General features: G+C 38.5%; 1 protein-coding gene across 1 annotated transcript in view; it reads left to right on the forward strand.

Moving 5' to 3' along the window:
• ca10a (carbonic anhydrase Xa) overlaps positions 1 to 17,580 on the forward strand; it is a 215,545-nt gene that overhangs the window by 175,242 nt on the left and 22,723 nt on the right. Inside the window, exon 4 of the mRNA XM_068305885.1 lies at positions 13,743 to 13,928. Within this exon, the coding sequence (XP_068161986.1) occupies positions 13,743 to 13,928 (186 nt within the window). The remainder of the gene's footprint in view (positions 1 to 13,742; positions 13,929 to 17,580) is intronic.

Below are 17,580 nucleotides of genomic sequence, written 5' to 3' on the forward strand. Positions count from 1 at the left end.
GTCTGTGTATCTTCTCAGTCATCCAGGTGGAGGTAATGAATTTTATCTTCGTGGCTTTGAGCCACTGAGGTGTTCCACCACATTGACGTGGATGATGCACCAATACACTTTTCTGATAATCAAAAGTCTGACACGTCCCTTTAGGTTTGATTGATTATTGTTTTATTTCCATCAAGTTCCTCGGTTAACTTGACTAATAGTTAACATCAAATAGCAAAATATTCAGAGTTCAGCAGTTTAACTGTTAATGCTTCAGGGCAGAAACGTAACAGGTCAACATCGGCTCGTACGTATGTGTGAGCACCAATTATCCCCAATAGACCCAATACAGAGTTTCCTTACAAGGTAGTCTGTAGTCTACATTGCTGCTCTAACTTTAAAGCTGACCTGAATTGTCTTCAGTGTTCTTGTCCGTGAATGTCTCCATGAACAGAAATACATTGTGGGTTCATTTCCTGCTCTGAAGTTCACAGAAATGTGCATTAAAGAAGGACGAAACACCAACAGGAAAGAAAGAAAGACCACATGAAGTTTGACATCTGAGCAAAATGATATTTGTCCTGAAGCCTAATTAGACCATCTTCATCATCTTCATTTTCCACATTATGGCCGACACAGAAAATTAAATGTTTCATGTCTTCAACTGTTTGGAATTTAGGCTCATAGGACCTACCATTAACCTAAAAAACCATCCCTGTTGATTGCTTATTTTTTCATGATTGAGAAAGAAACAACGCCCCCACCTCTTTTTTGTTTTATAGACAAATTGCACCCTGATGCTATTTTTCAAATATATTCAGACTACTTTATCTTGCTGTCACACAGCCATTTCCTTTGGCACTGCATTTCCTTAAAGCTAGAACTTCAGTGTTTCTCCACACAAGCCTTCAACTGTGTTTTGAACAGAACTCCAGAGGGAAATATCCAAGTCTTTTGCAAGTGCAGAAGGTGCAGCTCTACTTTCTAGTATTTGATGCTGCATAGGTTTATTAGTACAATGGTACTGAAAAAACACAGCTAGAAAAAAGATGAAAAAAGTGCTGCGACTGTATTAAAATATGTATACTGCATTTGTATAACAAAATGGGCTAAAACCTGCTTCAGTTGAAAAATAAGTGATAATTATCTGTAGATTCAGAAGGAAATCTTTAAACATCACATCCATACTTCACATTTTTTTATATGTGCGGTTCAAATTTGTGTTGTAAAATCCCACTTCTGCAATAATCCATGTTAAAGTAATTGAATCTACACACATAAACACACATTCTCATATTACTGAGCGTATAAGCAAGTCTGTATTTGTTTTTCAATCACTTGAGTGAATCTCATTGCCACTCACACTCCACCCATGATGGGGCTCAAGAGAAAACAGATGGTATGATGGGATTGGTTCCAGAGTGTGACTTCCTACTGGGCCTCAGTTGTGCTGTCATCTCATTGGCCTGGCCTCTGTCTTAATCAGGGACTCAATGGATGCCACTTTACACCTGTCCACTGTCACTCTGCCAGAAAGCGCTGATGCTGATGGAGCTGGGATGATGCTAGGAACAGAAAACTAGGAATATCCCATCATCCTCCTCTGCTTGTCTGCTCTGGGTGTGAAGAGTGAATGTTTAAAATTGCCAGCAGAGGTACCTCCACCATCTCTATAATCTTATGAGAAAATGGCCCCACTTCTCATTTAATTTACGGCTTCATTGAACAGTTTCCTGGCATCACTGCCTTTTAGTACGATATTTATTTGGTGAAGTATCCATTAAGTGTAAAGATATATGATAAAGCATCGTTTGCCTTAGCGTGTGGGTACCTTTTAACTGACTATCTGCTATCTTTTGTCTATCCCTATCATTCAAATATGGTCGCTTTAGGGTCAGAATAAAGCAAAATGATCGAGGACATAATGCTGAATTTAAGGCCAAATTTACCCTGAAACCAAGTGGGTGTCATCATTATGAACTTTAATTAAAGTGTCAGTTACTTTACAGTCCAATGTAAATAAAATGTGTGCATTTTGGCAGCTCAATGCATTTGAACAACAGTTTTTACTTCGTTCCCAAAAGTGTTCTTTCACATCTGCTCACATTTGATCAGCTACCAGCAGGTTTTCTAAGTATTTGAAGCTTTAATCGACTTATCTTCTTGTGACCAGACAATAACCAGACAATCTCAGCTGGCACTGTTTGAGACACAGAACATATAAAACCTGCACAGAAAGGAACTGAACTCTGAACCTTCTTGCTGCCCCCACGTATCGCCCATTTGTAGGTTTATACACTGCATTTACAAATAGAATAGGTTTACTGGCAGGAGAGTGTCTTTTATAATGTTTAAATACACCACTGTAGTTCCATTACTCTCAACATTCCATCAGTGGCATCAAATATTTATCATGTTACCTGTCTTCCATCAAACATATTGGCTGCTTTTACCTATCTTTGCCCTGAGGTAAGTCATACAATGTCACAAAAGTTGGAGTGAAGACAAAGTTCAGACTTTATTATATGACCTTCCCAGAGCTTAGAAAACTTTTCAACTTTTAACTGTCTTTTTCCACAATTAAATTTCTGAACAAAACCCTTGTGCTGAGTTTTAATTGTAAAGACCCTCATGCAGAGCAGCATTACGCCCAGCTTTTTTCTTCTTCTTTTCTGCTTTATCAGCTGTTATTTGATTTTCAGTGGTGCTTATAGACATCTAACCCGGACAGTGAGCTGTGGCAGGAATGATAAAAAGAGCAATACACTTGACTCAGCAAACGACTTGAGGCTACTCATCATTCAGCAAATAGGTTTGGCAGGAAAAATTCACCTCGAGTGAGAAATAAAGTTAACTAAAGCAGATCAGACCTGGTGATCATCAAAGATAACATTTATACACTCTGTGTACTTTGGTTGCACTTTGGTGATGTGGAAGAATAAAAATAGAGGCATCATAATTCGAGCTTGTTAAGCCAAATGCTAATATTGGCATTATAAGATGTTCATAGCTTTGCAGTTACAGACTGTTATGTGGTTTATAATTATTTCTGGGTGGCATAGTAACGTTAATTTTATGTCAATATTTATTTAAAAATTCAAGGTTTTCATTTCTGGTGCCATCATCAAACATCGTATGTTTATTTCAGTCAGTATTTCATGTCTGAGGACAATGATCTATGTAAAGTATTGATGGAATAATGCAGTCCTTTTGGTGACATGTTGACGTAAAATTTTAAATATAGCAAAAAACAGAATAGAAAAGAATAAAGCTACCAGTTTTTTCATTAAGAAAATGTCATTGGTTCTGTAAATTTACATTTTTGGACTAAAGTTAAAAAAAAATTCAAGTTTCTTCCAATTGTAAATAATGTCCATTACAGTTTGTTAAGATTGCACACAATTTGCATGAAGTTTTGGATTAAATCTAGTAATCAAAATTATGTTATTAGGTTGCTGAGAGAATTTCTGGTTAAAGTTGGACTTTAAAGGGCTGTTAATCCAAATGTAAAAACACTTTCCTTACTTTTCAAGGCTCCTTAACCCACAGGACATGCTGGTAACAGTACTCAAACAGTCTACTGCATCTCTTTGGTTGAGAGTACTTCCTGCAGCATTGTGGGAATAAGAATGTGAGTTTTTTTAGAGATTTAAATTAATTTGAGTGAATTTACCAAAAGACACTCAAACTGTTTGGCTCTCCTGTACGTGTTTAATATGTCTGAGCTGCAATCCTTTTGAAAAACTCTTAGGTATCAATTAACAACTGAACTTCACGCTACACTACAATCCTCTTTTAACTTCAGTCCCAGTGGTTTTTATTTTGCTTGTTTTGGCCTGACATGAGATGTTTTCTGAAATGCCATCATCTTACTGGCCAAGTCCGGGAGACACTCCAACAGCCTTTTTGAAATTCAACATTCTGGCACATCAGTTTCTGGATCACCATCAACACAAAGACAAACATATGCTTCCAGCCCGAGAATAAAAAGAATCTACTAGCAGCTGTAACATCTCAGAGACATATTCAGAATTTTTAAAAAAATGTCACATAATCACTTTGTAATGCTACGAATGTTCCCTTAACCACGTCCTTCTAATGTGATTAAAGGGTGAAGGATAGTCCTGTGTTTTCAAGTAGGTTGTTAGACTGTCACATTACAGAATCCTCCACAGTGGTCCTTTTTTGTCTCAACAGCCAACGATTTAGAGAATTACTGAAATGAGAAATAGCTTGTCTGCATTTCATGCTTTCACAGCAGTTTGATTCAATGGATCTGTGTTTGCTTTGCCTTTGTCCAATATTTCCTTAGAATCAAACATGATTATGCCAAAGCAAGTACACTACAAAGAGGCTGTCAAGGAATGAGAGGCTGTTCTGCCCAGGCTAGTGTTGTAATGTTATAGTAATTAAAAATGGAAGAAATAAATTAAATGGTTATATTTATCCAGTGATGTTTATTGTTAAGTTATTTTCCGTTTAACGTCATCAATTTTAAATTATTTTTTACTCAAAATTGCCAAATTTTCAGATTTACCACTAACATACTGAGAAGAGATCTGTGGTGAGGCGCCAGCCGGCCGAGCCTCACCATGGATTGGCAATGACTCGGCTAGCTGTGCTAACCAGTGAGATAAACAGTGAGACTATAGTTGTGTTTCTCTATATGTCGCTATTAAAATGTTCAAATATGAACTAAATTTCCGTAGTTTAGCTAATGTATATAATGCACAGCGGTTTTTGTCAATAACTGTATCTGTGTAACGTCTTTCTTGAATTGAGCGATCCTAAAACGGCTGGGAAGAGGCACTAAGTGAGGCACGCAGTTCTCCTGCCTCATGATAGAGGGTGCTGGTGATCCCAGGGGTTCTTCTTGGGACTATACTTGGCAGCAGAATAAGTGACAGCAAGCTCCAATCTATAGGCGTCAAGTCAAACGCAGCAATTCATTTGGGTTTTTTTTCCGCACACCTTGCCTTGTATAAAAATGGAGGATTACATATCTCAACTCAAAATATTTTCAATGCTTCTATTGGGAAAGAGTGGCGCATGGACTTCATTTATAAGTAAACATTACATATAATTAAACATGTATGTCACATTATAACTTATTCTAATCAAATGTGCTTATTTGTGTTACGGTTTGTATGTGTAAGTAATTCTGCTATGAGACTTTAAACATAACCCACTCACTGTTGATAATTAAATGGTGAATAAGGTACTCTAGGTCCACCAGCCATGAACCTCACCGCATGTCACTATACTATATGTATATTTATACATAACTTACGTACGTAACACACACACAGTGACCCTCCAGTCACTGGCGCCCAACATTCATGATGTGCATCGCTGAGAATTTGGTGTTTTCAATAAAGTAACAAGTAGATCCAAGTATATTTTAGCAAATGAGGTCCCAGGAGAATGAGAGCTTCAGAAGTTGTCCACTGTTTCACAGATCCTAATTAAATGCTCCTCACCCACAGTCTCATGTGGTTGATCCATACACACAGAGAATGAACCCGAGCCTTTAACATAATGGTTTAGAAATAGTGTATGACCCACAAAGTCAAGAACACTGCTGCACACTTAATCTTTGTGAGAGAATAATTAAATCATAGATCTATAATTTTGACTCCAAGTTCTCAAACCTAAACAAAAAAATCCTTTCTTCCAAACCCATTATAATCATTGCCATGCTTTACTCCCAGCCATAGTAATATCTTCAAATTATCTCCATGACTGCTATGGTTAATTCTGCTATGGTTATTATTCATATTCTGGGGGAAGACCGCTGAGTGTTCAGTCTCATTGTCAGGTTGTCACATTGTGTCACAGTTTATTGATCGGCAATTAGCGCTTTGGTCTGAAAACCAATCAATCCAAACCATATGTATTAGAGAATAAAGCTAAATGACAGAACCCTGAGGACAGCATCTGGCGTCAAAGTCAGAAAATCTACACTCCTTCTTCACTTTGGCTGGACCTGAGGTTTTTACTGCTTTAAATCAGAATCAGAGTCTTTATTTGTAAAACTTGCTGACACACGTTTTCACACGGGACAGTACGAAATACCTCTCTGAAGGTCCCAGTAAGCCAGGTCAATAAATAAGATAAGAAATACAAGAAAAAAGTTTAAAATGTAACATATATAAAGTTTAAAGTGTCTGAACACAGTGGTGAGGTGTGCTGTAGGTGTGACAGAGGAGTTCAAGGTGGAGGTGGGACTGCATCAGTGATCAGCTCTGAGCCCCTTCTTGTTGCTATGGTGATGGACAGGCTGACAGACGAGGTTAGACAAGAATCTCCATGGACTATGATGTTTGCAGATGACATTGTGATCTGTAGTGAGAGCAGGGAACAGGTGGAGGAGAAGCTAGAGAGGTGGAGGTTTGTCCTGGAAAGGAGAGGAATGAAGGTTAACCGCAGTAAGACAGAGTACATGTGTGTGAATGAGAGGGACCCAAGTGGAAGAGTGAGGCTACAGGGAGAAGAGATCATGAAGGTGGAGCATTTTAAGTACTTAGGGTCAACAGTCCAGAGCAATGGAGAGTGTGGAAAAGAGGTGAAGAAGCGTGTACAGGCAGGATGGAACGGGTGGAGGAAAGTGTCAGGTGTGATGTGTGATAGAAGAGTTTCAGCTAAAATGAAAGGAAAGGTGTACAAAACTGTGGTGAGACCAGCGATGTTGTTTGGTCTAGAGACAGTGTCACTGAAGAAAAGACAGGAGACAGAGCTGGAGGTAGCAGAGATGAAGATGCTGAGGTTCTCTCTGGGAGTGACCAGGAAGGATAGGATCAGGAATGAGTACATCAGAGGGACAGCACATGTTAGAGGTCTTGGAGATAAAGTCAGAGAGGCCAGACTGAGATGGTTTGGACATGTCCAGAGGAGAGATAGTGAATATATTGGTAGAAGGATGCTGAGTTTTGAACTGCCTGGCAGGAGACCTAGAGGAAGACCAAAGAGAAGGTTTATGGATGTAGTAAAATAGGACATGAAGGTAGTTGGTGTTAGAGAAGAGGATGCAGAAGACAGGGTTAGATGGAGGACACTGATTCGCTGTGGCGACCCCTGAAGGGAAAAGCCCAAAGGAGAAGAAGAAGAAGAAGAAAGTGTATCAACAGAAATTTATTTACAATGTAGCAGCTTAAGTGTGTGGGTGCTAAACATATAGAAGTACATTTGAACACCAATCATTTTAACCAGCTTAAAAAACCTTCGGTTTTTAATTTCTACTGCATGACACTAATGAGCTGGTATCTCGTCTAGGGTATACCCCTCCTCTTATCCCTAGCCAGCTGAGATAAGTTCCAGAAGACCCGCAAATGAAAAATAAGTGGCTATAGAGGATGGATGGATGGATGGATGGATGGATGGATGGATGGATGGATGGATGGATGGTAAATAATTCACTCTGACCATTGGAATCTTTAAAATGTGTTGTATGATGAAGAAACAACCAATGCAGTGGTTTCCGTGGAAAGAAAAGCAGTGCTCAAATCCATCCCCAAACTGTTTCAAATCTCTGTCAAAGCTCTGTCATCATGTAGCATTACTAGAAGTCCTGAAAGGTGTCCACACCTGAGCTACGACCCACACAAGCCTGCTAGTCTTTCTTTCACTCCTGCCCTCCTATATTCAATAGACACGTTTTCTTTTTCCATTCAGTTTGCTCTTCGCATATTCTCACCTCAGTGAAAGAGCTTGAGCGATCCTCTATTTTTACAAATGCACTACATTTTTTTTGTGATTCAGTGCTTCAAGCTACAGGTTTTTAGAGAAGACATTAAAACCCATCTGATGCTAATGCAGATGTGCATTTCAATGTTACGATCTGTTTATTCACGGATCTTATTACCATTTTCTCTACCGAACTATTTCAGCCTATTCGCTGACATGAACAGAAAAGTGCCATATTCTAACTTTATGCTTCAGTGGAACATACCCCTGTCAGGTAAAACCCTTTTCATTCACTTTTATATTGTGAATGTCTATATAGCTGGAGGTTTGCTGCGTCTTTGCGGCTGAACATAAAGAGTAGTTAGCGTAGACTTCTCGTAACAAGGGGTAATTTACTCTATTGAACTGTGTGCTCAGATAATGATGATGCTCCTTGTGCTTTCTCATTATCAGCATGCTACTGATGTTTTCTATTAGTGCACCTGCCCACTAGCAGCAGGTCCAAGTCAGACATCCAACAGGCTCGTTTCGAACTTGTTTACGGTCACCAAGCTATTACCTCTAATGTGGTAGTGCATTGTGATCATCAGTATCTGTTAAGGGAAGACCAGCGTGGAATGCAATTCCCTTTTTTTCAGCGCTGTGGCTCTTGGAAGCTTCCCGGAACAAATTAAAAGCATGTGTAGGCTGCTTGAAGAAAATGAGGTGCATTAAAGGGGTTAGAAGAGATGCACTAGCGTTGACACAGGAGGTAGGATGCTGAATCAAAGAGTTGTGTTGAACTCTGCACGGATGAGCAGCTTTGAGTTTTTGTTTTTTTCAAGAGCTGATGGCAACGGTGTCTTTTCACTACTGTGCTGTTCATCCATTAATTGGAAATGATTTAAAATGATGTTTGTGTGAAATATTCTGTCAGCTGTCAACTCAGCACCAGTCTCTAAATCAAGCTGTGTTGACAGCTTTCCTTGGCTTTGATTAGATGTGTTTCCATTGTTGTCATGATTTCTAGATTAGCTGCCACTACACACTGTGTTCCTCTGGATATGAGCATGATTGCATTCACTTAAAAAGGTACAGTTTCATAAAGTGGAATATTTTTTTTTTGTTGGCTGACTTTCATCAACTTAAATGTTGGTCATTTGCAGCCTAAATGCGTTGATATGGTGGGATGATACCTGTTGGAAGGGTTTTCAGGGTTGTCATATGAGACTCAAAATATATTTTTTAGGTCAGATTAACTGTAGAACATGATTTGTGCATCATAGTGATTTTATTTTTAATAATCACAAGTCAACTTTATTTAATGTGTCATTTATTATTATTTAATTTATAAGTATTTTACATTATTGTTTTGTTGATTATGATAAATTTTTGATATCTATCTAACGTCTAGTTCCTAAAATGACCAAGACTATCTGTATAGTTGGCCATCCTTCAGTTTTCATTCAATTCCATGACCCATCTGTTTAATGTGGATTAAATCTTTTTTTTTTGTCTCAAAAATGTCATTTCAAAAGGACTGCATGTATATCAATTATCAGGTTAGCAGAGTTATATTTTGTGCAGCTAAAGAGAGACATGAAATGTGTGGGAGGCAGCCAACAAAAGGGAGACTGCAGCCTAAGGATGTGGGGATCATGGTCTAAATGTTCCCCTAAATGTTTCATTGCTTTGGAGAGCTCAATGACAATGATGGGAAGCCTCATATTCAGGGTGTATGAATGTTAATTTGGAGAACATAATGATAAGATCAACTAATAAATCTGAACTTCATTTATGGCAAAACTGTGATTTTGAAGACATTGGAGACACATCTCCATGTAAATGCTGTAAATGCCGTCTCGTGGCTTTTACACACATTTTTAAATACTGTAGTTATATTATCACAGAGCACAAAAATCAGTGATTGTCAGAAATATGCCAAACATGTATGTTAATATGTGCATTAATTCCTTCCCTTCGTTTCCCACATGCTTCCTGTGACGTTGTTAATGTCCCCGTCTCTGCAGATTCACAATTTGTCTTTAAAACATGTTTTTCCTCCCAAAATCTGTTGATTATTTGGATTTAAATTTGCGTCAGTTTCTATATTTTCCCCAGTATGGAGTGTTCCTGATGCTCTGCTCTGAGTGCTTCACTTCAGTGGCTGAGGATTATCGATCCCACAAGATAAAAGAATTACCAATTAGAGAGGGGAGCTGCTTCTTTGCTGTATATGCTCTCTGAGTGGCTTCTCCATGTCTCCCTTTCTCACTGTAGGAAAAACATGATTATTTTCCTTGACTTTGTCGTCGCAACCACACTTGACTGGGCACGCCTGCCAGGCAGCCTCCAGCCATTTACCCTGACATGTGCGACCAGCCTTAACACCAGATATTGGCTTCCGAAAAAAATGTCTTCCTGTGCAACAAGCATCCACTGTATCACAGTAACACAATAGTGCAAAGGTATAAACTCAACGATCCAGCAGCTGTTTCCAATCTATGCATCACATTTATTTTGTGTGACACAAGTGTCAAAGAGGTGTGTATTTCAGGTGTACTGCAGTGTCACTCTGCTCTTCTTATTGAACATCTTTGCATTGCTGCCTGTTACCCTATATGCGTGTTGTGTTATTACAGAGGTATTACACATCCCTGATTCCTGATGTCTCAGGAATGTCCACCAGCGCAGAACCACTTCTAACACATAAATAATGGTCAGAACGATATGAAATCGTTCTGGTTTTTTCATGGGTCTCACCTTGAACCTTGTCTTTTTGCCAGTCAGTTGCTACCTTTTTCTTGTTGGGTACTTAATCCAACACACCATTCTCCTCCTGCTCCCAGTACTTATCTCCTCTTCTTCTTCTTTTTTTTTTTTTTTTTTTTACTCCACTCCCTGTCCCTCCCTCTTTTCCTTTCAAATCATTGATTTTTCTGAGCTTGTATAAAATATTTACAGCATGTGGGCAGACTTCCTTCTCAGGGATGGGGGGAGTAGGGGGGGGGGTCATTTTGAAAGCAAGTGCTGAAAGGAATGAGGGATATGGGGGGGGGGGGACAAGGGAGTTGAAAATGGAAAGGAGAGAGGGAGATAAAAGTCATGGTGTGGATATCAATGCATCACTTTGAAACAACTCCCAATTATAAATAAATAAAAAAAAGGCTTCCAATAAAGATTGTTATCCATGGCTATTACATTGTTTTAGTTCCTTCTTTACTTGTCCCTGATCCTCACTGGAGACTTCACTCTATCCTTGTGTGTCGCTGTGCTTCATCATCAGATCTTCCTCCTCAAATTGCTGCCAATATAAACCAGGGCCTGAGGACTGTTCTTCTTTTGGAGATACAGGCTTCAGAGGTCTTCAACTGGCCAAAGAATGGAAAGCATGATTGTTTTTTGTTGGTTTGTTTATTTTATTCACATATTTATGTACATATATATTTATTTATTCTCTCTCTTTCTTTGTACATCCCATCGGTCAAAGCAGATGGCCTCCTTCTAAGAATTTTGGGTTCTGCTCAAAGTTTTTGCACATTTAAAGGTTTTTTCTTGCCAAAGTGCTCGCCCAAGTCGGACAAGTTGGGTTCTACAGTATAACAGCAGGGTTTTCTCTTCAAATAAATCATAAAACTAAGGAAAGTCTTCTGCTAGAAAACAAAATAAGATTTAGCAAGAAGGTAGCTATCATATCTGTCAGACAGTATTTCTGTGTAGAGATAAACCGACACTTCAACAAATATTTTATTAACTGCAATTCTGGGTTTGTGCTTTACAACTCCTTAAACTTATAAAATCATTCATTCATTCATTCATCTTCCAACCCGCTTAATCCGCTAACGCAGGTCGCGGTATAAAATCATTGTTAAATTATATTGCTATAGTAATATACAACAATATGCATTTAATGCTACCAACAATTACTTCTAATACGGTTAATGAAGAAAGAGTTGTTAAATATCAAATGTTCTTGACTCTGTTTAAAATACACTTCACTATTGTTGACGTTGTACATTGTCTGTTGTTATGGCAACTGAAATGTAATCAATTATTAAAGTCAATGTTTTCCTCTGTCCTGCAGCCACACAACGATAGATGAGCCCAGAGAACAGCGCTTTGACATTTCCTGTTTTGTATATATTTTCTGAATAAAACCAAACAATTTAAATTTGATGTGCTAATCATTGCTTGCTATAGTGTGGACTTATAGGAAATTGATTTATGATTATTGATCCTTGCAGGGTTCAATAAAGCAAAAAGAGATATAGATAACATCTTCATGGATGTCAATGTAATATAAATATATACATGTGTGTTTGTGTGCATGAGTTTCATAGGAGGATTAGGGACACTGAGAAAAAAAACAAGGTCTATGCTGTGAGATTAAAGTCGGGATCCTGAGATGTCATCACAGCAGCACCACCAGCTTCATTCTCACGTCTGGATCAGTAACGCCTCATCCTCGATGACGCGCTGTTACTGTACGTCAGGTGGAGGGAACAAAGCAAACACTTCACCCGCAAATGAAAAATTAAATGTGTGTGGTTTATTATTTTCTACTCTGTGAGCAACAGAGCTTTAAAATAAGTTTCTTAGAAATTAAAATCTACTTTGTTCGGCGGCACCAGTTCTAAATGTTCCCAGACTTGAGATCTCTTTCTGGTTGGATCCAATGTAAAGTAATTAGAAAGCAAACCATCAGCAATCAGAACGCTAATCTGATCGATCCAGAAGATATTGACACGATAAGCAGCGAACCGCAATGTTCCATCCATTCTAACACATCTGGGACTCGCCGGTGTTTCGAATCCCCGCCCACGGATCCGAACCACTGAACTGTGTCACCTGGTGGATGAAGCGCTTAATGTTTCGAAGCACTTGAGTGTGTCAAACGTCATCAGTCACGTGCTTTTTCCATGTTTGAAGCACGCTTTGAAGCAGTGACTCAAAAAGGAACACCTACCGAGTTGGCGCGTATCGAAGTGACGAAACAAAGCAGACATCGCCTGTGACAAGTACTTGCCGTGACGTACATATCAGTACTCAAAAGATCATTGCCAAACTTTTGACGAGCCACTTGAATCAAAACATTGGCATATCGATCAACCCTGATCAAACTGATTTCAATGCAGATAAATATCCCTTCTCCAGTCATTGTTTGGTGAACATTAAGGTATATTTTGTAGAATCAACAGACCTTTAACCAAAATGAGTGGAGAAACATAATGATTTGCCAGTAAATCTACGTTTTCTACTGTCACCTATGGCGTTGGATGACGACTATAAGAAGAAGAAAGAAGCAGCCAAAATTACTTTCCTCAGCAGGATATCTGTTCTCACCCTTGTGCGCGGGAGGGATTATATCTCTGATATTGCCTGAGAATAGCTGATGGTATCCTCAGAGAAGCAGTGGGAGATGGCTGGAGAGACCAAGGCTTTGGCCTCTCTGCTGAGACTACAGACAAAAATCAATCGATGAATGATTTCCTGCTGATACATGCAAACTTCAGTTTCTTTAATAGGAGTCCTGTGCTGTAAAATATTAAAGGAATTAATATTTCTTACAGTGTTATAGTTTATTGAAGCATAAATGTATATCTTCATGCTTATCATATCCAAAATATTTTTTAATACACAGCCCTACAGTCGAAGCAGAAAGGTGTAAGCACATCCATCCATCCATTTTCTTGTAGTTGTGACAGAGTAAACATTTATTACTCAAAAAACAATAAAATGCAATTAGTTAATGTAAAAACCACACCATTAAAGATATATTTTGCCTTCCTTAGAGTACAACATGTGGCGAATAGAGAAAAGCTCAGGGAGGTTTTACCGGTGGATTGCTGTACTTGTGGTTGAATCAGCTTGGTACCAAACTGCTGATGTAAAGAACTGTCAGAAATCAAACACAATCTTTTTAAATAGTAGGCATATGTAATGTATTTATTCATATATACGATATTATACTTTATTTGTCAGTTTGCTCTCCAAATACAGGAACTGGATTTGAAACCCGCATAAAGAAACCCGTAAAATCAAACGTGTGACTGTATGCAAATCTTCTTGTGAGTTTTAAGTTCTGTTATTTCCTTCCCCAGGTTGGAGGGACAATGTACAACACTGGCCGACATGTTTCTCTGCGTTTGGACAAGGAGCATCTGGTGAACATCTCTGGAGGGCCGATGACGTACAGCCATCGTCTTGAGGAGATCCGGCTACACTTCGGCAGTGAAGATGGTCAAGGTTCCGAACACCTGCTGAATGGACAGGCCTTCTCTGGAGAGGTTTGTACACACACACACACACACACACACACACACAGAGAGAGACACACACACACAAGAATAAAAATCTGCAAGTCTAATCCATCCGTTGGATCAAAATGCCACATTTGCTCTCCAAAGATAAAGAACATTGAAGACATTCATGCCACACTTTGTTTGCATAAATGGACTCTAAAGGTCCATCCAGATGCTGTCCAAAACACTCCATTAAGCAAACTAATCCAAAAACTAGAGGGAAGGCTGGACACAAAAACACTTGAGCGATAAATGTACTGGAAAGCCAAGGAGGGACTAAATATACAGAAGACTAATTAGGGACTCATACACACATCCCTCCACATGGGGTGCTCTGCGCCCCACAACCACTAATACATGTAAAATCCCCAAAAATACATGCTTTATTCTCTGCACGTACATCTGAGAAATAATTCTGTGTCAGTGCATCATTTTAACCCATTAAAAACATCTGATCTGAATGCCACCCAATAGTTAACCAATGGCATTTTATTATATTACAAAAGTTAAGAACATACTGACAAACAATAAAAACACATGGTATTTGAGTGCTGCAAAGATTGTACTGATCCACCTCAGAAATGACAACTGAAACCGAGTCACGTTGTGGAACGTAACTGATGTAAAGATGTGAAAAATGAAGATGTGACACGTAAGGAGAATAAAAATAAAACATAAACTAATTAAAACCTAAAAACATGACACATTTTCAATTTGTCTGGCAATAATATTCTGAACTGTTAAAACAGGGAATAAGATCTGTGTGCAAAAAATGGACTTTAATATGATGAGCAACACAATTTTTAAGATTTTATGAAATGAATAAAGTAAAGAGTCTTTCACAATGCTTTCTCTCTTTTTCTCCATCATATGAACATGAACACACAAGACAAACAATTAGTTTTCCTGGCTTCGACTGCTCAATGAAGTCACGAGTCACTCACAGCCACCAACACTTTATGAATAACCAATTTGTGTGGCAATAAAATAATTGCAGTCTTGACAGGCAAATTTATTATAATTAATGATAAACATTTATCCTCATAGTCTGGGAGATAATTTTCAAATCATAATAAAGTGTTAACTGCATCCTTCAGGGTGGAGAGAGCTGTAACCACAGCCCGATGTGACGCCTCCCCACACGTTTCCAGCCCCCTCCAGGACTTCATGTTTTATTTACCCTCTGCTCCCACTCACTTATTCATTCCTTGTGGGTTTACACTACGTAAGACAAGTTCTTCAGAGCCAAGTAGAGAAGCTCAGAAGAGATTCGCTGCTGATGTCTGAAATGTGATGTCACACTGTTGCACACAGAATCCCTGATGCAGGCAAAGGGAAAGGGGGGGGAAAGGTTGAGCTGCAATCATTTCCACTGGGAGTGGTGAAGAGACCCGTCTTAAAAGTATTCACCACGTGTCTGTTTTTAATTGTTGTGTAGAAACTCCCAGGAGTTTTATATAAATCCACATTCCCTGAAAATAGAGATGACATTTTTCCGTATCTCCATTATTACAATATACACAGAGAAGAATTGATTTCACCATTGGCTTCAGGTATGAGGATGCACCGTTTGCCCATCTCTTCTAATTGGTGATGCTCATTGTGATTCAAAACTGCCTATAATAAACAGTTAAGGCCCCCAAAGATACAGTATAATAAAAATAAAATAAAAAAATCTTCTGCCATTGACTTCACAAATTAAAAACAAAATGAAGCAGTCCATTTTTTTGTAAACCCAAATCTGAATTGTAACTCAGATTTCTCATTGATCCATCTTTTTATCCAGATCTATTCCAGATCATTTAACATGACTCCAGTCTTACGCCAAGTTTAATAGTAATTTATTAAGTAATTTATCTGTAATTGACACCCCTGAATTCAAAATTTTACCCTGACCTACTTGCATAGGTCAAAGATCAAAGCTAATTCTCTGACCTACAGTCATAGATCAAAACACTAGCTTTGATCCTTCGTCTTTCTATTTTACCCGGTTAGAGTGTACAAAAGTTGAAATTTGGCCTTGACCTAGTTTTCTCAAGGTCAAGGTCATCATCTCATTTTCATCCCCTTTGCTGCCTGCGTGATGTAATTAATAATTACATCCCGCTTCAAAGCAGTGATGTCAATGTTCGTGAGTCCGTCCGTCCATCCGTTAGTCCACCAGAAATATTCTTCAACTGATCCTTAAAAACACACAGCAATGTCCCTGAATGAACAGGTCTCTCAAAGCACACCTTTGGTTTTGGTCAATGGACATGCAGCCCCGTTGTGGTCCGTTAAAAGTATTGTTAAGGAAGATGCAGAGGTTTTTACTCTATTTGATTTAAAGAAATTTTTTTAAAAACTGCGATTTTGCACAATTTGGTGTCTGATTAGAAATAAAATACGTACAGTATAACAATAATATAATAAAATAATCAAATAAAAATGCTGTTTTTTTGTTCAAAGTTTATCTCTTCACTTTAGGCTGTGTGCATGCGTGCGTGCATCCGTCCTTGTGTGTGTGTGTGTGTGTGTGTGTGTGTGTGTGTGTGTGTGTGTGTGTGTGTGTGTGTGTGTGTGTATCTGTGTATCTGTGTAGCTGTGCTCTCCTGGAGTTTTTGCAGGCTAATCTAAAAATGAAATGAAACACCTCGGTCTCTTAATAAGTGCTAAAAAAAAATCCAAGCGTTATTCCTCCAGCAGACAGACTCATGTTTTTATCCTCGCAGAAGACACCCCCCCCCCCACCAAATCTTGTTATCCTCTAATAACAACATATATCTTCAGATACGGAAAAATTATGCCAAAACTGACTTTAATTATTTTTTTCCCAACAAATACAGTCAGACTCTATAAACTTCATGTTAACATCTAATACCAAATATTTTGTATGGTATAGATGACGTTGTGTTAGAGTGGAGGGTGGTCCCATATGACTATACGCCATCTGTAGGTCCATTTAGCATTAGCTGCCATGTTCCACAAAGTCAACAAGTTAAACTACGCTTACAAACAAATGAATAAAAAACTCAGTTTTACGTCACGGTTAATGTTCACTCATGTGGCGGTCTGCTTGGAGCTGTATCATATGTGGAGCGTATCTAACAATCTCATTTCTAAGACACACAAGGAGCATGCTGGGATATTAGCAGTCATTGCTCTCAAGATTACTTTCCTTTGGGACTAGCTCATTTGTAGCTCTTGGAGTATATCTAAAAAGCCATGCTGAAGTCTCCTGTTGAGAATACACGTTGTATCTACAATGTCTGTCAAAAAAGGTGACAAATTAGACCTTTCATATTGTGAGAAGCTTTTATCTTTCAATGGCAATCCATAAGTTCGGGAAAAAACAATATTTTCTTTTACTACCATACTTTTTATTCTCTCTTTTTCATTTTGATATTAAACGGTATGGGGGTTTCTAAAGAGGACACTGAGCAGCTGTGCCCTTCATGAAAGTTTGACTAATAATTACCTATTTTTACCGGCTGATAATACGCGACGAAGAACAAAAAATGAAGTTTGTGCAAACCATTAAATTTGATTTGCCCTTTATAAATTCAACCTTTATCTCCGTTGCTGGAGAGAGGATCCAGCTATGCTGAATCTTGTTTGCATTGAAGGATTTGCCATTGGCAGCTTTTCCGCACACTTG

The sequence above is a fragment of the Antennarius striatus genome, chromosome 21 (assembly GCF_040054535.1).
Source record: "Antennarius striatus isolate MH-2024 chromosome 21, ASM4005453v1, whole genome shotgun sequence".
Lineage (NCBI taxonomy): Eukaryota > Metazoa > Chordata > Actinopteri > Lophiiformes > Antennariidae > Antennarius > Antennarius striatus.